General features: G+C 49.2%; 1 protein-coding gene across 1 annotated transcript in view; it reads left to right on the top strand.

Annotated features, from left to right (window-relative positions):
* The window catches only part of LHFPL2 (LHFPL tetraspan subfamily member 2), a 128819-nt gene that overhangs the window by 91521 nt on the left and 17590 nt on the right, over nt 1-19708 (top strand). The window contains exon 4 of the mRNA XM_087815428.1: nt 17894-18486. Within this exon, the coding sequence (XP_087671554.1) occupies nt 18057-18486 (430 nt within the window). The 5' untranslated portion in view covers nt 17894-18056. The remainder of the gene's footprint in view (nt 1-17893; nt 18487-19708) is intronic.

Below are 19708 nucleotides of genomic sequence, written 5' to 3'. Positions count from 1 at the left end.
AAAAGGTTTGCATGGTAGGACGTGAGCAGGCATGTCGGCCGCCCTCTGATCTCGCTCTGCCTTGCCCTCCTGGACACTCGGCCTCCTTACCCTCCCTGCCCTCCCCCCTCGGCCTGCTCTGCACTCCCTCTGGTAGTTTTCTTGGTTCCCCAGGGTAGGCCCTCCTCACCCTCACCTCGGGAGACCTCGTTCATGCCCCTGGCGTTCCTTACTCTGGGAGACTCCAGATCTGAGTGCCCAGTGTACATCCACAGAGGTCTCTATTGGTTCTTGACCCAGACTTGACTCATGATCTTGCCCAACACGTCCCTTCTCCCATGTTCTTACTGCAGGGAATGGAAACATTCAAGTGCTTGTACGTGTCTGTGTCATTCTTGGCCTACATAGCCTGTTGGTCACTGAGTCCTGTTGTTCCTCCTAAACAGTTGTTAAACACGGCCCCTGCACTGCGGGCCCTCCCCCTTTCTCACCGGGATCACTGCAGGATCTTCCGAGCTGGCCTTCCCGCCCCTGCAGGCCTGCCCCCTCTGCGGCCCCTTCCACATCACTGGCCGCCGTCCGCTGGACCAGGGGCTCCGCTGCCGGCTTTGAACAGCTCCCCGCAAGCCTGTGCGTGGTGTCTGTGCAGCAGATACGCTTAGGGGAGGTTTACGCCTTCCTTGGCACTTGCCCAACCTTTGCAGGTATCCCACAGGTGACTTATTTCTAAAATGCAAGTCTGATTTTGTCACTTCTATGCTGAAAATATTGTAGGGGCCCCTCATCGTCATGTGTTGGACACGCATAGCCAGCCCCTCCAGGCTTGCCGTGGAGAGTGGCCGTTTTGCTGTCCCAGCACCAGCTCAGAACCAGGCTGGTGAATGGACTTCGGAGGTTCCTGTTGGTGGTACGTGCATGTGGCCTGTCTTTCGCGCTGTCCAGCGGCAGAAATGACGTCAGTCCACCACTTGGCTTCTGGACTAGACTGTGGTTTCTGAGGAGTGGCCACTGCCACCCAGGCCGCCTCAGCTTTGCTTTCTTTCCGTTGAGGAAATTAGGGTTCTCCTAGCTATTAACTGTCTTACACGATGAAATGCTTGCTGTTTTCTTAGTCACAGTCATTGGAGCAACTTCCCCTCCCGAAAAGGACCCAGGGCACAGGAGCTGAGAGAGAATTTAGTGGGAAGAGACAGATTGCAAAAAGGGTTGCAAATTCCTTTTTGTGATCATACTTTATATTCACAGACTCTTCCCCAAGTAGGATCATTTCTATTTTTCCTGAGCCAGAATGATACATATTTATTCTATCAAAGGCAGACTACCTCTTTAAATGCTAACAGGTTCTGCTCACACCAGTTTTTAGGACCAGAAGATACTGCACTCCAGGACAGAGCTGGAGGGCAAAGCAGCCCTGCCAGGGTCCCACCCGCCCCCTACACCGCGAGGGCTTAATGTCAAACGGAGCACGTTTGTGTCTTGAAAGTCTCTAAATGCCATGTTTCCTAGGAGTTTTTCTTGATTGAATTCAGACCAGAAACCCAAAGTCACTTAAAAGTCATCCTAGTTCCTTGAAATCCTTTTTAAAAGTTTACAAATAATCCTGTAAGTTAAAATGTGAATTTGAATGAGTACGAGGGCTTAGAACATAAAGTTAATTTTTATTCTTCTATTTAAAATTCGTCACCCAGCCGGGCGTGGCTCAGCGGTTGAACGTTGACCTAGGATCCAGGCGATTGGGGTTTGATTCCCGGTCAGGGCACATGCCCGGGTTGCGGGCTTGACCAGTGACTCTCTCATCATTGATGTTTCTGTCTCTCTCTCTCCCTCTCCTTTCCTCTCTCTGAAATCAATAAAGATATATTTTAAAAAAATAAAATAAAATTCGTCATAGTAACTAGCCAGCAAATATGCCTGGACTAAGTATCATTCACCCTTTCAGCCATCATTTCCACTTACAGACAGATGGACACACATACACCCCTACCCCCCAAAAAACCCATGAGTGTTATCAGCCACTTCGGTTTTGCTCGGAACATAAGCAGTGTCAGCATGATCCAGCCTTTTGCCTTCTTTTAAGAAGTGTTCTTGCGCAACTGCCTGGGTTATCCAACAGAAGCAGAAAAACGCCAGCCTTCCCCCCTCTCCCACCCCAGCTGCAACTCTCTCATACGAATGAACGGACCATTGATTTACTTCACAGCTGTTATATTCCTGATAAAATCTTAGTTTTCTCAAGATTCCCCCTCCCGTGCCGCCCCACCCCGCCCGAACCCCAGTTCTCTGCGGCCAGCCGTGCTCCTCGGTAGCCCCGGTGTCTGTGCTTCCTGATTCCAACCTCAGTGGCAGTTTCTTGTAGAAGGTAGAGTATCTTTGTGTCTCCACCCTGCCTTCTCCACCCCATCACCCAGCATGTTCTGCTCACCCTGGACACTGAGATCTTGAACAGGCGTAGCTCCCACAGGCACCTACGTGGCCTTTCCCCCTTAGAAGGTCGGTGCGGCGTCCAGGTAAAGTTGGCTGTTGCCAGTCACTGTGATAAACAAGGCTCAACCAATGCCTATTCTCCGGGTTGGGAAGCTGGCTGTATCAGACTCCTTTTTAAGGGGCAGTTTTAGCAGCTATTTAATGAGCATTACTTTCAAGAAGGGTGCGGTTTAATGAGACAAGAACAAAGGAAAAATCAAGAAATGTTCTGGGTCCTGGGAAAAACAAGGGCTGCTTTTGCAGAATTAATGCGGTTTCACCCATTGTCTCAGAAATCCATTGCTTCTGTCCTTTTAAGCATCTGGGACCTTAGTTTCTCTTGGGGGGAGGGAGGTGTGTGCACAACTCATTTCCCTCCTACACAGAGCCAGCCTTCGAAGGTCTGCATTTTGGTTCTGCCCACATGACCGAAGCCCAGTGCAGTTTAGCCCTTGCTTTTATGAATGGCCATCTCCACGAAAGGGCCGTTTGGAACAAAAGTTAGGAAGTGACGAGTGAAACTGGACCTATTTGCGAGTGTGTTCTTGCTCTTGACATAGCTTTAGTCTCAGTCCATTCCTGCAGCCTGCCTACCAATTTAGGATATGTGTGGTTGACCACCAAATACTTTGTCTTGCCAGAACCTCTCTCCCCTGGCCTTTGCTATCTGTGATTATTATTGTAATCAGATCACTTTTACTGAACCTTGGTAAAATATTGCCTTTGACAGCACTGGGACCAAAATTTTTAAAAAGGACTTTAAAAAAAATCCATCCATGATCTCACTGATAATGCCAAATAAAATTGAACATCACTTTAATGTCAGATCAGCAGCTGCTGCATCACCAGGCTATTGGGTTGGAGTGAATTTTTTTTTTTAATATTTCTTTATTGACTTCAGAGAGAGGAAGGGAGAGGGAGAGAGAAATAGAAACATCAGTGATGAGAGAGTCATCATTGACCAGCTGCCTTCTGCATGCCTCCAACTGGGGATCGAGCCCGCAACCCAGGCATGTGCCCTGACCAAGAATTGAACCTCAATCTCCTGGATCCTAGGTCGATGCTCAACTGCTGAGCCGTGCCTGGCCGGGCTGGAGTGAATTTTTAAACATCATATGAATCATTTGGTTGATCATAACAAAACAAGACATTTTATGACATCATTAATATGAATACTTATCAGAAATAAGTGCCCCTGGATAGATGCCACTCAGCCTCTGGGGCCATTTATAACCAATGAGAGAATTGCACTGCTTGCTTATAATAATTCACCAAGGAACAGAGAGTAAACAGCAAACATTAATTTTATGTAAGTTTATGCTATGAAATAAAAGGGATATGACTTTTGACTCCTGCCTGAAACCAAAGCACTTAAATAGGAGTCTCTCACGTTGCAGCCTCTCCAGCTGGAGAACTCACACTGAGATGCTTTTGTTCATCAGTTGGCACCATTTATTAAAAGTAATTAAGACTCTGTATTCTACCATGTCCTCTGGCATATGGCTGTGAAGTTCTTCACGATCAAGGGTTTTACTTGTCCAGAACAGGAAGCAAAAGTATCGAAAAAGGGAAGGACCCTTTTAGGAGCATGGATTTTCAGAACTGAGTAAGGTTCTTCAATGGTAGGCTCCACCTCTGACACTAAGGACAGAGGAGGCCTCATTTTTAACTGTTAGCCCAAAGACTGGAGTGGGGACTGCTCTGCTGTGTTTCCAAGAACGAGAGACACTCTGGAACTGGGAGTGAAAGGCTAGAGGTAGGTTCTCCACCCCAGTAGCAAAGATGAGGAGAAGAGAGCCAGTCTAGCCCAGGCCCTCCGATCATGGCCCTGGCCAGCTACGTGCAATACCCAAGGGCATGCCCCCAACTCCTGGTCTCCTTCGTTCTGTGATCAGGTAAGACCTCTTCTGCCTCTACACTTGGCATTTGTCATAACCTACAGGTTGTCTCTGTCTCCCATCCAACCAAAGGCATAGGCCCTGGAGAGCCACCTGCTCCAGGGGGAGTCCCTGGTCTGGGAGAAAGTGACAGAAGGTGGCCATGTGCTCGAAATGACTTGACTTTGGGAGCTGAAAGTAACATTGGTGATCTGCAGATTCTCCCCACTCATTTTGTGCCTGAGACATTGAAGCCAGTTAGGGGACTATGTGTGCTCACACACCAGTTAGCTGAGAGCCTAGACCAGGACCCACATTTTCCCTGCTTCTGGTCGGGTGTTTTCCCCCCCATATATGACTTTTGCCATTTGACAAACTTCAGACTATAGTGAGTTACTGATATTACAAGGTGATTTTTCTTTGTATGTGTGGTCTTATGGAGACAAACAGACCTTCAAGAACAGAAAAATAAATGTTAACCACTAAGATCATAAGAGTATTGATTCTTAGCATCTATTGAGTTCTTACATTTATACCTTGCTTTACATGCACAGATTTTGTAATCCTGTAACAACCTGTGAGGTAGACACTTGGATCATTCCCACTTCAGGGAAGTGAAGTTCGTTGTTCAAAGTCATAGAGCTGGTTAATGAGAGAGAGCACTGAAATAGATCTAGCTCCATTTTGTATCCTTTCTGCCACGGGACTCCTTTTACATCGAGAAATTGGTGTGTGAAGGTGAGGCTAATGACCAACATGCCAGATGGGCCCAAGAACAGGAAGTCCCAAATGGCAATGCCAGAGGTGTGGCCTTAAGTGGCCATGTTGATGTGGGGTCAGGGGATGGGAGGCTGGACCCCATTCCAGGAATGGTAGTCTACATGAATGGAGTACTTACCATGTGCCAAACATTCTTGCAAGCTTGTCATTTATTTTAACCTAATTGGTCTCTACAACAACCCTATGTGGTAGGTTCCATTAGCACCCCACTTGAAAAATGGGAACTGAGGTACAGAGGCACATCTGTGCCCAAGGTCACCACCTAGGAAGCGGTGGAACCATGATTCACATCCAGACAGCCTGGCTCCAGGCTGAACCACTCCCGATGCTGCCTTTCTGGATGAGCTCATTGGTCTGGAAGGGTGGAGCAGTGGGGTTGGAGCAACCATGAGAGAGGGTGGCTGTTGAGCTCACTCTTATTCTGTGGGTGAGAGACCTCCCCCAAGCATTGACTGGCCTAAACATATGCTGAGACCAGAATTGTCATGGGAGAGCTTGGCAATGGGATGCAGAGAAGACTTTCTCTGCCACCTAAGGGTGTTTTCTCCTCTGGCCTGTGGTGATTAGGGCTGTGGGAAGTCGTTTGCTATAGTGAAGTCTGTTAGTTCAGAGAAATGCACCAGCACTCCAGGGATGTGCCTTTTTATTACCTAACCAAAACACAGTCTGTTTTTCCCCTCTGCTGATTCCCCCAGGCTCTCTTACTGAGCCAGGCGGGTTCTCAGTGAGTCATGCACTCTGGCCTGGCGCCTGCTGGGGAGGATGGTGGCAGGGGCCCACGGTGGCAGCTGGAGTCCATGGCACTGGACGTACATAAATCTGGAGAGGCTTCCTCTTCACCTACCTTGCTTAGCAGCCCTGACAGTTGAGAAGCTGGGGAACAGAGGTAGGGATGTCTTTTAAGGAAGTGAGCCTAAAGCTGTTTCTTCTCCCAGCCTTCCCAGTGATTTTGCTTTGGTTTTTAAGTGGCTAGATCTTCTGACACATACTCTCTTCTGACACATCCAGTTGAACTTCATCTCTATTTACTGTGCCTTACTATTGTAACAGTAAATCCCTGTTTCTAGAAAGAGAGCATTGGATCGTATGAACAAGTATAAGGGTTCCGACTTCCAGAACAGGGTTTTCTCTGACTGGATTAAACTGTGAGTCTGCTCTGACTTCATCTAGGCCACAGTGAGGACAGCTCATTGGGCCGCCGCCTCCTGTGTGGGACATTCCTGAGTCATAAGGCCAGTTCAGTAATGCAGGCCGAGACTGTTCTCTGCATTTAAGGATCGTTCTGTACCTGCAAGCACCTGAAACTACTGGCAACTGCGTTGAACTTGCTTTTCCTTGAAGACTGTGTCCTTTTGGGAATGACACATAAGCTCATCTGTTTGCAAAACACAGTTTGAATCCTAAATATCTGGGGAATTCCTCTAGTTAATAGATGAAGAGAGTTTAAACCTGTCTACCATTTTTAGTTTGGCATTCTTGTTAGGGAGAGTTGAAAACTGCCGGGTAACTTGATCTCTGGCTATGAAATCACTGAGATGGACAGTGTTTAATGAACTGAGTGTAGGTTCAGCGTACAAGTCTGTCTTGCTGATTTTTTAGATGTTTAAAAATCTACAGTTACAAATATGTGTGTGTATGTGTCTGTGCAGTCCTGATCACACAGTATTTTATGGGTCTTAAATATAGGAGAGAAATAAGGCCCTAGAGAGGGGAAGTCTTCAATACATAAATTAAGTTGTAAAGAACCATGTTTGCACACATGCACTTTGTACATTTTGTTCTGTATCACATGTGTGTTTGCTACATATATCCTCAGGCTGTTTTCAGGTCCTTCTCTGAGCTTGCTGGCTTTTAGGCAGTGTGTTCTATGGACACAGCACAGTCAGTTCGGACCATAAGGCTGCAGGTTGAAAAAAACAGCGTCAAAACAAACAGACAAACAGAAAACCCAGTGAGACTGCATTTTTCAGTTATGCCTTTAGAAATATGAACGTAGTCTGCACTCGACTTTGGCCTTTTACTTTAAGTCATTCGAAAACTCTTTAATTCCACTGCTACTTAGCAGAACTGCTTAGAAACAGAAGTGACCTCAGTGAGAATATACAAAGTGGTTTTTGTCACCTTGTTTGTTTGTTTATTTTATGAGTAGTGAGCAATGACTAGCATTGTCTTGGTCTCTGGGCAGATCCCAGATTAGGCTCTTGGTTTTTAAGGATTTGGGTTGCCTTCCACTGTTAAGCCTAGTTCATGGATAATATCCTGTAGTGAGTAATTAGAAAGGCTTCACTCCCCTGAGAGCTTTGCAGGCAAACCCGTGGCTGCTGAGAGCTTTGTGATGTGCTTGGGGTGTTTGTTTTAATGGGATCCTGGGCGAAGGTCGCTGCTGTGAGCTACTCCTGCCTGGTTCCCTCCAGGAAGTTCTTGGGCTGGAGTTTCACCAGCCTGTCCCCTTGGACACTCTGGGATGAGGTTTCTGTTGTGTCCACGTGCCACCTGCTTAGCGGTGGCTTGGAACCTTGGCTTTTACAGGAACCACTCCCATTTTCTTCGTCAGCAGCATTAATGGTTCAGGTTTTCAGGGCCAGAGGAGGTGCAAGGAAAGGAAAACCTTTTCTGCCATTTTTAAAGTGCCTGTGGCTATTTCCAGATTAACATATTTATTTAGCACTAATTATTGAATTTATGAAATGACACTATATTGCTATTTGTTTGTATGTTTGTTTGTTTTTTAAAAAAGGACATGGTTCAAGAGGAGCAGTACCTAACCTAGAACAACTTCACTTTTGCGGCATCTAAAGAACAAAATAAAACAAAACGAAACAAAAAACCAGAAACAGACTGAGAGATACAGAGAACAAACTGATGGTTGCAGATGGGAGCGAGGTTGGGGAACTGGGAGCAAAAGGTGAAGGAATTCAAAAGTACAAAATGGTAGTTACAGAATAGTCCCAGGGATGTGAAGTGCCGCATAGGGAATATGGTCAGTGATATTGTGATACACCTGTGTGTGGTGCCAGGTGGGTTCTAGACTTATCAGGGGGATCACTTCATAAAATTACATAAATGCTAACCACTGTGCCACTCACCTGAGATTACTATAAAATAATATTGAATATCAACTTTAATTGAAAAATAAAAGTTTAAAAAATTCAGTTTGAACATGGCAGGTATACTCAAGAGCTGATGAAAGTCCTCACGGCAGCCACCAGTTTTTACCCTAATGCTACGCTCTCCCCCTTCCACTCTGAAGTGACCTTATTTCTAGAAGGAATCCTCTGATTCTCATGGTGGAGAATCAGAATATTCATGAAAAAATTTAAAGTGTGGCCACGGCCGATGGCCCACCTGTGATACAGGGTCTCCCCCTCTCGGCTCTGACTGCTCTGCCCAGCTGCCGTTACTTTCCGTTGGGTGGCCGGAGGCTCGGGCGTGTCAGTCTCCCATTCTCCTCCGTGATCTCGTGCCCCCTCTGTGAGCTGATGCCCTCACTCTAGCCCCGTGGTCTCCATGCTTTGGAAAGACCTGGCCTGACCCATGTTGGAGACAGGCCTCTGGGCAGCCCTGCACCTTTGTTCTGTGCCAGCACCTGGTACCAGCTGGCCCTGGAGGCTGCCAGCTGGCCAAGGCTTCTCCTTCAGACAAAGCTCAGCTCTCTCTTCCTGTGCTTGTTGGAAGCAGGCTTCCTAGCTGCAGTCCCAGCGGTGGCCGCAGGAGCTGGCAGGAGCCACCTGGGATGGAAGAAAACAGAAGCAGAGGAAGGAAAGCAAGGGCAGCTCCGAATGAGTCAGGATTGTTCAGTAAGAGACCTCAGGGAAGCACCCGACGTGGGAAGTGATCCTTCAAGCTGCCACCCTGTCGCTTCTGATGTCCTCACTTACTCAATGGGATTTTACCCATTTCTTAGTACTTTCATTCATTAACCTAAAATAAACACATTAGGAGAGCAGAATCTTTATTGTAGCAGCTCACCTCAGTGACCCGTATGGTGAATGCTGAGATAGTTGCCAAGCTTTAATGTGTGTCGCTAGGTGACCTTTATTATTGTTAAAGAGTCCCTTGCCATGCATATGGTAGGGGATGGTGAAACTGAATTTAACCTGAGACCAAAGAGAGACAGGCTGGATGGGCAGGCACTCGGACCCCACTGGGAGCCATAGCCCTCAGCAGAGGCTGTGCCGCGCCGTGGCCCTAAAATCTTACCATTGGCAGCAGAGGTTTGGTTTTTCACTCGCACTGCCCATCTGTGCATCAAGGGGCAGCAGTGCCCCCATTTCACGTTGTTGGGACCCCGCTTGATGGCGGGGTTCTCTGTCTGGGATTTTTCTGACCTCATGGGAGAGGGAAGAGAGCTGGACAGCAAAGCAGCAGCTCATGACTCTTCTGCTCAGAAGCGGCACGACTAGCTGAAGCAGGTCCCATGTCAGGCTAACGTCAGTGGGCTGGGGAAATACAACCTCCTCCGAGGAGGGACAGAGGCTGCTTGAAAGAATAATAGTCTTCCACACGAGCTTTCCCAGAGGGCCTCGTGTTCTTGTTGACTGTTGGGTTTTCGTGTGTGTTACGGATTTGTGAGAGAGACTCAGAAATAACAGGTGGCTTAATCCTCCCCATTTATCGTGTTTGGGCTTTCGTAAGCTGTTGGGAGGGAACCTGGCTGGTGGCATTGTATCCTGTGAACAAACAGTCATTCTTCCTGCCTCTGTGCAGAGGGACTAGGAGGCCTGCAGTTGCTGTGAGAATGAACATGGGTGCTCCCCAGCGCCTGGAGAGGCTGCCCAGCTGTCCACTTAGGCGAGTCAGAAGCCCATCCTCTGGGGGTGGTTTATGCTCAGAGTTGAGTCACTTAAACAGAGGGCATTTGGAGTCTCCCCTCACGACACCAGGGAGTTCATGAAGAAGGAAATTGCGTATCTTGATTTTTATGTATAACTTCTTTATTTTCCACCCATTGATGTTTTTCTCTATTAAAACTGTCCTTCTCGATCCTGAAAAGACTGAGGTGCACTTGAAGACCTGTACTTGGCTGATATCACAGAATTCATTACAAATGTGAAAAATATGTTTGTTTAAAAGTATATAAAAACAGTGACATTAAAAAGCAACTCTTCAAGTTTTTTATTTCATTTAAATAAACAATAATACCTTTTGACCCCACAGTATGCACAGGGCATAGGCATATCGCCCCTGGCTTACTGGGTCTGGGCCAAGTCAAATTTTAGCATCTGCCTCCCGGCTGTCAGAAGCCAAAGGACACCTAAAGAAAGAACTTGCCTCCTAATGACTTTTAGATGATGACATTCGTAGAAGGAAAAAAATTATAAAATGTGGAAGGGGGCTTGAGAAATCTTAAAGAATGTCTTAGATTTTAGAAATTGGGACCAGACAAGCGGGCCGGCTCTCTGGCTGCTGATGCCTCTGGGTGGAAGTGCAAACGGCCTCTCTAGGGAAGGTGCTCAGAAAGCAGCTGAGTGGGGAAGGAGGAGTCGGATGGGGCATCAGGAAGGAACTATGACTGGTCTGGACCAGCGAATTAAAGAACAAAGTTGACAGTGAGCAGGAGCTCGCTGGGCGCTCCAGGCCAAGAGAAAAAGAGGCTTGCTCAGGTCACCACTGGAGAGTTGGGACCTCGCTGCCCCAGAGGAGCCACCCGGCAGCTGAACCCCCAGCAGGTTCGAGAGGAGAGAGGAGCATCTTATGGAAGGAAGCCAAGCCAGGGTCAGGTAATGACCAGAACGTCAGAAATTGTGTAGGTCTACTTGGTAAGTCCCTGGAGATTCCCTGACAGTTTGAGTGGCCAAGGCCACCTGAGCATGTCCTGAGTGGCCAGCCCACCTCCGGGGGAAGGAGTTCAAGAGAAGTAAAGGCCACGTGGCTGAACTTGGTGTTTTCTGAGGCAAAGTCCAAGACCTTCAGGTGGAGGTAAAGAATGTTAACAGCAAATGAACTCCCAGTCTTAACAACTGGGGGTGGGGGTGGGGGTTTTCTGTTTGCAGAATAGAGGTTATGGAAAACAGCTGACTTTGGTCTGTGATCCAGAGACGCTGCTGGGGCCCCAGGAGAAGCAGGGTCAAGGCCTGTCCACTCTGACAAGTCAGATTCTGCATCCCATCGGCCTATCATCCTGGACATACAGATCAGCGTGGAGCTTAAAAATTCCAGAAAAACAACTGAAGCTGTGCTTAATTTAGCAAATACTGCAAATGTCCATCCAGATGAGACAGTGTGACTTTACTCTTTAGAATGTACCATTTTAAAATGTGAGCGTTTTAGAAATCTATTTTAAGTTGCACCTACCAATGTAAAACTGCCCTTGACTGGAAGTGTCCAGAGCAGGGTTCTCACTCTTAACTGTGGACGCTGCGTTGTCCTGGGGGTAGCTGCGTACTGGGGGGTGGCAAGCAGCAACCTTGGCCTCTACCCACTAGATACCAGCACCCCACCCCCACACCCCCAAGTTGTGACAACCAAAGATGTCTCCAGACACTGCCAGATGTCCCCTGCGAGGGGAGAAGAGGCCAGTTTGCCTCTGGTTGAGAACCACAGGTGAGTTTTCCCGGGAGAGTCTAGAGGAAAGGGGTTTATCCCCGAGATTGCAGGATGGATGTTGGCAGTAAACGAGGTGCTGAGCATGTTGAGACTGTACTTCAGAGAACAATATAATTATTAGTGCATTAGGACTCTTTTCTTGAATATAGTCAAAATGTCTGTATTTCCATAGTCTGTGTATTTAGGGGGTGGCCAGAGCAGGTGACAGTTTTTAAAACTTTTGGTAGCTAATTTTTTTTTTTTTTAGTCATTAAAGGTGCTGAGCTTTTTGTCTCAGCTCTATCCCTACAGTTCTAAAGTTGCTTTTGTGCTCCAAGAAGGTGCTGAATGTGTGGGCAGCTCCTTCATGCCCTGCGAGGATTGTTGGACAGCAGGTGAGCTGGGGAAACAGCTGGTTTCCCTGCAGAATCACTGGTCCCTCTGACTTGTGTGGCTCTAAAGCTGTGCTGAGGACAGGTGGTCTGGCTCTGTCCTGGTGAGCTGGGCCACACTCCTCCTGCCTCTTCCCTTCAGTCTCTCCCTCCCCACCAGCAGCAAGCACCCACTTCACAGCTCCAGGCTTCCTTCCTCCTGACTGCTGGCTCTGAGACATCACTGTGAATCTCCAGGGGGCTTGTTAGAAATGCAGATTCTGGTACCACCTCCAGAAAGTTTGATTCAGAGTGGGGGACCAAGGACTTAACGCTTTTTTAAACAGGTGGCCTAAGTTTCCCCCTAGGAGATGACCGGTGGTCCAGGGACCACACTTTGAGCAGCAGCTCCCTAGAGGCTCTTTCCAGTGTTGGAAGGTGAGAGCACATACATCTCCTGTCTGATCCTCTTATATCCAGGAGACATGAGATGGAGGCACAGTGGCACCTTCGTGTGACTTGAATATATCTGAGGGACATGGACATAATGAAAATAGGTGTCAGCCATGAAACTGCCAGTGGTGGAGGCGTGAAATACATTCCTCTTTAACGTGTATTGATTGTTTGGATCACGTGGGTCAGTGTAGCAAAGTTTTTATGAATAATAGTTAAAATTTTCGAGTACATACTGAACCACACATATTTTAAGCTAATTGTGTGATAATGATTGACAGATAATAGCTAGCATGTGTCGAGCCAACGCACAGGAAGCTATGCTGATTATTTTACACACAGTTTCTCCTTTAATCCTCGAGGCAGCCTCACGGGGAAGATGCTGTTAGACTTATCTGCAGAGGAGGAAACTGAGGCTGGCAGAGGTTAAATATAAATAGCCTTCGAAGGGCACATGACTGGTTAGTGGCAAAGTGGAGGTCTGACCCGAGGCCTGTTTACAAAACTCTTAAGACCCTGCCACCCCATCCTGCCTTGGTCAGTGCCCCTTTCCCAGCAGGGCTTGGCCCAGTGCTAATGCCCCTCCACGCTGGCTGAGCGGTGGGCAGACAGCGAGGCAGGAGAGAGGCATCGGCAGCCCAGGTTGGTTCTTTTTAAAAGGAAGGCTCTGAAGTTGGAGGAAGGATGGCCCGCCCTTCTGGTCTCACAAATCTTTCTTGTCGTGATAACCTGCGCTCCCCTGGTTCAAGCAAATCCTCCTGGGAACGGCAGCTTCTTGGAAGTTGTAGCTCCCTTCCTAGGTCTGCAGACCTTTCTGTGTTTTCATAAATTATATATAAAATGTTCCATTTCCAAAAAACACAGCAGACCTTCTTAGAAGTAAAATTCCTTTGGTAAAGGATTTCTTCAGATCCTGGGATGGTATCTCTCAGAACAGGGCTTCTCAACCAATGCATCAGATTCCACCGAAGGAGCCTTCAAAGAACAAAATCCTGCTCAGACCGACTTCTAACCACTTGCTCACAATAGTTCAGAATTTTTAGGACCAGAGGGAACCCTGTGCATGTTCTCTCTAGACAGACAGATCCACACATGCGTATATGTATACATGTATATGTGTGCATTTGTAAAACTATTCTGAATCTGAACTGTAGCCCATCATATTCCTCCCAAATATAAGGCAATAGGAATTACACAGCATCACCTACCAAGGATTCCCCCCAAAATATTGAAGCTGAATCTAGACTAGCCTTTAGATCTAACCTCCAGTTTCTATAAAACAGGATAGAGAGCAATTTTAAATGGCCTCATGAGGAAATAGATAAATCCAGATCATTGGGTATTCTGTAGGACAACTGGCCTGGTAGCTTCAAAATGTCAGTGTGTCAAGGGAGGGATAAATTAGGGTGGAAGGACTATTTTTGACTAAAAGAAACTAAAGACACATAACCAAATGCAGTGCATGAGCCTGGATTGAGTCATGGGTTTAAGAAAACAGCTATAAAAAATGGGGCAGGGTAGGGAAATTTGAGTGCGGACGAGGCTTTGAGTATAAGGGGTTATTGTCCGTTTTCTTGGGCGTGTTAATTTTATTGTGGTTATGGAGGAGAATGTCCTTGTTTTGAGGAGGTGTCTGCTAAAGTACTTCAAGGTGATGTGTCAAGACATCTGTGACTCATTTTCAAACAGTCCAGAAAAGAAATGTGTGTGTGTGAGTGTTGGTGTGAGTGTGTATATCACAGAGTGACAGAGCAAGTACCACAAATTGCTAGCACGTGTCCAGTGGGTGTTCATTGTCTGTTCTTTTCAACTTATATCTGTGTTTGCAAATTTTCATAATAAACTTGAAAGCAGACCCAGGTGAGGAAGTGGGGTCGTGTTCTTCAGAACCGTGTCTTTCGTGGCCTCGTTCGTGGGCTCGGCCGCTGCCGTAATCGTGGGCGGCGTGGGCCCCTGCTGCAGCCTGGACTGCCGTGCGTTCAGGCTGCCTTCCTAGGTAGGTGGGAGCGTGGCTCCCGGGTTTCTGATAGGGAACCGCCTAGCCAGCTGGCACTGGGTGGCTCTCCTCCCGTGCACTTTCTTCCCTTCTCACTGGCAGCGGGAAGCTGCCGAGGAGAGGGTCCCGTGATGGACACTACAGACCTGGCCCGGCTCTGCCCAGCACCTTCACCTTCTTTAACCATATCAGGGCTCTGTGGAGAGCACATATATGCTCGACCCCACGGACCAACCCCTCCATTCTGTTTTCTGACTGTAATATTACTCTAGGTCTCTGCAGAATTCTCGTTTGTTCGGATATTTTTTTTTATTACTTGCTAAGAGGCTTCACTCAGTGGGTCATACAGCAATCACAGCAGCATTTTCTGAACATCAGAGGGTGAGACAGTAAGCCCGGTGTCCTGGCGGGGAAATGGATCGATGGCCCGTGGTTAGAAAACTTACATGGAGTATCAGCAAGGACCTAGTTTTATTAAGTGAGGTTTGAAGAAGCAGAAATTGCATTGAGTAGCAGTGGATTCCGTGCTAAGGAGCTCTGTGCGAGGATCCCTGTGGTTAACAAGATCTGTAACAAGGATCTACCTCCTCTTTGTCACGGATCCTGTCTCAGCAGGCATCCCTGCAGGTGGGACACAGCCAGCCTGGGACACTTTACTGCGGCATGCAGACCACTCTGGAGCCCCAGGCTGTGCTGTGTTTCAGGCTTTTCCTTGTTCCTCCAACCTGAGGACTTTTCTTGGATGCTCCATTGTTGTCAGCCAGCCTCACGTTTCCTGGCTGTTTCTCTTACAGCGGTAATTAGCAAACTAGCTGGGGAGGTCCAAGCAAAGAAGAATAAAGGCCTCATTCCAGCCACTTGGACATGGATGTAAGAGTTTGGTGCAGTGGATTGTTTTAGCACAAATGGACAGGGAACTATCTAGTCGAAATTTAAGCAGATAGGTCCCTAAATAATCCTGCCTTAAATTCGACGTGGACCATTTTCTAAGCCCGTGTGTGCCATCTTCCCTTCTGAAGTTTCACATCCTTTCTTGCAACCAAATTGCATTCCTAGCTCTGAGCAGAGCTTGCTGGCCAGGACAGTGGACTCTTGGCATGTTCATTAATGTCATGTCACCTGAGGGGTAGTAGCAGAACCCTGAGGTTCTGCAGGAGGACAAATATGTAGAGGTTTTATATTCACATTGAATAATTGCCATTAAAAGAAGAGAGGCAGGGTTGGAGATCAGCTGGGCATAACAGTAAATTGGTTTTCTAATCAAATTGGGAGACTTTGTAGAAGCCTCATTTTCTCTAACAGGCTGGGCTCTCCACCGGTTGGCTCAAAGTGTTTATGAACCTGGTGGGCAGGTGCAGCTTCTTGGGGACTCTGGCAGTCCTTGTGGCTTCTTCTCATCCAGAATGGCCATTGTCATTATAAACAATCTCCTCCAAAGCTCTTTTGTATTGTAAGTTTTTCCTCAAAAGGCTTTTCTCTCTGGTGATACTTGGGGAGGGGGAGCGCAAGAATGAGTGAGTGGGAGTAGGTTATACTTCTGGCCTAATGCTAACTTATTTTCCACAGTGGAGTTTCCCAGCTGGGCCAGGCAGTGGGGAAACAGGTGGTCAGACCAGGGCCCCACCCGGAAAGCCCACCAGGGAAGCTTAGATATGAGTGACCTCATTCATCTCTAAGTAGCCCGTGCTTCATCTTTCTCGGTGTGTAATGGCCAAGTTTCTGTTACCTGCTGAGCAGCTCCATTGGTTAAAGTGTCTGACCAGTGTCATCCATGTTCAGGGAGAAATTCCTGGGGGAAGGAGTTGGTATTTATTGAGCACTTGCTATGCTGCGCGCTGAGCAAGGTGCTTTTACAGGTTCTTCTTTACTCCTCACAATATTGTGAGGCAGGGTACTCCTACTGTCCCCATCTGGTAGCTGAGGAAGCTGAGCTCTGAGAGGGAGATATCACATGGCCAGTCAGTGGTGCAGCTGGATTTGGAACCCAGGCCTAGTGGATTCCAAAACTCTTGCAGTTGGACACACGGCCTCTCCCTTCCCCAGTGCCCCAAACAGTGTCATTACACACACTCGCATGCACACACACACACTTACAGTTATTAAGTGCCTATGTTTCTAGTATTGTGCTAATTTCCCAAAACAGCGTGTTGCATAACTACAATGGTATGAGGACTTTCGAATGTGTTGTGTCTTATGAGATAATTAGTCACCACTCACTAGATGTCAGCAGGGACACCGCAGAAACTGACACTGGGCTTCCTTATTTCCCCACTTCCCTCCATCTCCCTGCCCCGCCCTGCTTCCAACATGCCATGGGGATCTTTGTAGCTCTTATGCAGTTGACATGACCTGGGTTAATAAGATCTAATCGTTCACGACACAGCCATGCGCCCAGATGTCAGATGTGAACCCTGCAGTTCTTCCTGACCTTGGAGAGAGGGCAGAAAATGGGGCTGCCGGCGAGCACTGTGGCCAGTTTCAGGGTTCAGGCCCCTCTGGAGGAGATTTGAGCTGTTAGAGCAAAGCCCTCTGGTAATGAGGCCATTTGTCCTTAGGAACAGAGTGAGTCCTTGTGAGATCAGAAACAATGGGCATGTTGAGTCCAGACCTGGGGTGAATGGAAGTCCAGGCAGAGGCACATGTGATGAATTGGGACAGTTCATTCTTTACAGGCAAGTTTCTGTTGTCAACAGGTCCACTCAGTGGTAAAGATACTTAGTCAACCGTCCTTTTTGAATAATTTCCCAAAGTGACTAAGTCATGAACTCGGAGTTTTTTTCTTCTTGCATTTTAATTAGTAGGGTTTATTTTACCTAGAAATGACCCTCTGAGAAAATGGATGAAAAATAAGTTTGGGTAGCAACCTGTTATTTTTTGTGGCATTGTTTCCTTTTATAGTCTCCTCTACCCACGAAGCAAGTACTCGGTGTCTCTGCTGGTAATTTGATTCCCAGGCAATAAAATTAGGTGTTGCTGCTCTTTACTGTTAAGCAGAAACTCTTGGTGCAAGTTTTTCAAAACTCAGCTGGTCCCGTATCCACACAGCAGGCAGAGACCCGTAAACTGTAAAAAGCGCAGCCGGTCCCATCTCCTCGTCGGGCCCCGTGCGGTCCCTTTTTCTGGAGGAGAGAAGGGGCGGGGCGCGGGGCCTCTAGCCTCTGTCGCGCCGCCCGCAGGTCAGGGTAACCACGGGTCGGGCCCGCGAGTTTGGGGGAGACCTGGAAGGAACAAAGGAGGCGGGCGAGGGGCTGAGGCCGCGGGGCCGGCCGGGGTCCGCTGCGGCGGGTCGCGGCCCGGGCGGGCTGCGGGGCGGGGCGGGCGGGGCGGGGCCGCCGGAGTCTGCGGCGCGGCCCGCGGGCGCTCGCCCTGGGCTGGGGTCCCCCAAGCTGGCCACGCGCTGCCGGGGCGGGGCCTGCGCCGCTGACGGTGTCCTCCCTCTGCTCCCGCAGGCGAGATGGCAGCATGACGGCCGCGGGACCGCGCCAGCCAGCGGCGGAGCCAGGACGCGCCGGGAGCGAGCGCCCCGCAGCCGCTTCCCTCTGAGGCCCGAGCCCGCCCCACCGCGGCCCCGGGAGTAACCCCGACTCCTGCCGACTCCCCGCGAGCACCAATATGTGTCATGTCATTGTCACCTGCCGCTCGATGCTCTGGACCCTCCTGAGCATTGTGGTGGCTTTCGCGGAGCTCATCGCCTTCATGAGCGCGGACTGGCTGGTGGGCAAAGCCAAGAGCCGCGGCGGCGCGGAGCCCGGCCAGCCGAGCGGCGGCCCCCCGGAGCCCTACCGCCCGACCCTGGGCATCTACGCCCGCTGCATCCGCAACCCCGGCGTGCAGCACGTCCCGCGCGAGACGCTGTGCGGGCCCTACGCCGAGAGCTTCGGCGAGATCGCCAGCGGCTTCTGGCAGGCCACGGCCATCTTCCTGGCCGTGGGCATCTTCCTCCTCTGCCTGGTGGCCCTGGTGTCCGTCTTCACCATGTGCGTGCAGAGCATCCTGAAGAAGAGCATCTTCAACGTCTGCGGGCTGCTGCAGGGGATCGCAGGTAAGCGAGCGGGGGCGCGGGCCGTGCGCCGCCTGCGGGGAGCTGGCGCGGACCGACGGCGCGTCCCGGGCGGCTCCGGGCTCCGCTCGCCCTGCCCCTCTGCGCTGCGGGGCTGCGCTGCGGCTCCGGGGCTGGGTCGGCGGCCTGGCTGCCCTGTCCCCTGCTTTGCCCGTTAAATTCAAAGCCTGTTCTCTCCCGGCGCCTCCAATGAGGAGTCAGGTCCCACCTGCAGCGAGCGCTCTGCGGGGGCATGTGAGCGCGGGGCGCTCGCTCAGAGGCGGGGAGCCCCGGCCCCGAGGATTTCAGCTCTGTAAGGGAGGAAACAGGGAAGGAATGAGTATCCGCTGCTCGGACTTTAATGTTCTGGTTTACATGGTCTCTCCTGGAGCCTGACGAATGTTCTGTGCAGATCAGAAAATATAAACTAACTCTCCCACGTTCTGGGGGTTTGTCACTGATGAGGCTGGTGAGAAATCGGTGGAGAGAACAGTATGAGCTCTTTACAGTGATGGAGAGGGGTGGCGGTGAGTGCAAGAGAACTTCCAAGGCTACCAGTTCCTTCATGGGCTTTGCCACGTGGCCTTCAAGGTGGATTCTGAACCAAGAGGGGAGGGAATCAGCCTGTGTAGACTCAGGGGACTTATTCTAGAGGGCAGAAAAACACACACAGTGAAGACATCCTCACGGAGCTAGAGGGATAGACTCTTTCTTTGATTTTCAGAAAGTAAATTAACATTTCAACAATCATAAAAGCTATTAATCTGAACTCTAACAGGAGAAGCAGTAATCCACCTACAACCCTAACTGAAGGGCACAGGTGACTCATCCCTCAGCAAATCCTAGTGTGTGCACTGAACTTCCTGACAGTGAGGATAAGCCCTGAGCCTGGTGTCCAGGCCTGCAAAGAAACAGAGCCCAAATGAATTCTCCGGTCTGCCTTACAGCAAACTCTTGAGCTCAGCAGGGCTGGCTTCCAAGTAAACAGATCAAACACAGCCCCCGCCCCCCCCAACAGCTGATAAGATGATGTTTTTCATTAGTTCCTCATTTTTTGGGGGGTGTGTGTGTGTGTGTGTGTGTGCGTGTGTCAGGGGCAAAGGGCCCAGAGAAATGACAGAGGACCCGCTCCACAATCCTGGTCTGTTTGCATGGGGATACTCATCTCTCTTATCTGCCAGGATCAGCCAGACCAGGAATGACGCAGGCACCCGTAGGCACTCAC

The sequence above is a fragment of the Miniopterus natalensis genome, chromosome 3 (genome assembly GCF_054644295.1).
Source record: "Miniopterus natalensis isolate mMinNat1 chromosome 3, mMinNat1.hap1, whole genome shotgun sequence".
NCBI classification, from domain to species: Eukaryota; Metazoa; Chordata; class Mammalia; order Chiroptera; family Miniopteridae; genus Miniopterus; species Miniopterus natalensis.
The sequence above is the reverse complement of the archived record's forward strand: the minus strand, read 5'-3'. Positions and strand labels throughout refer to the sequence as shown.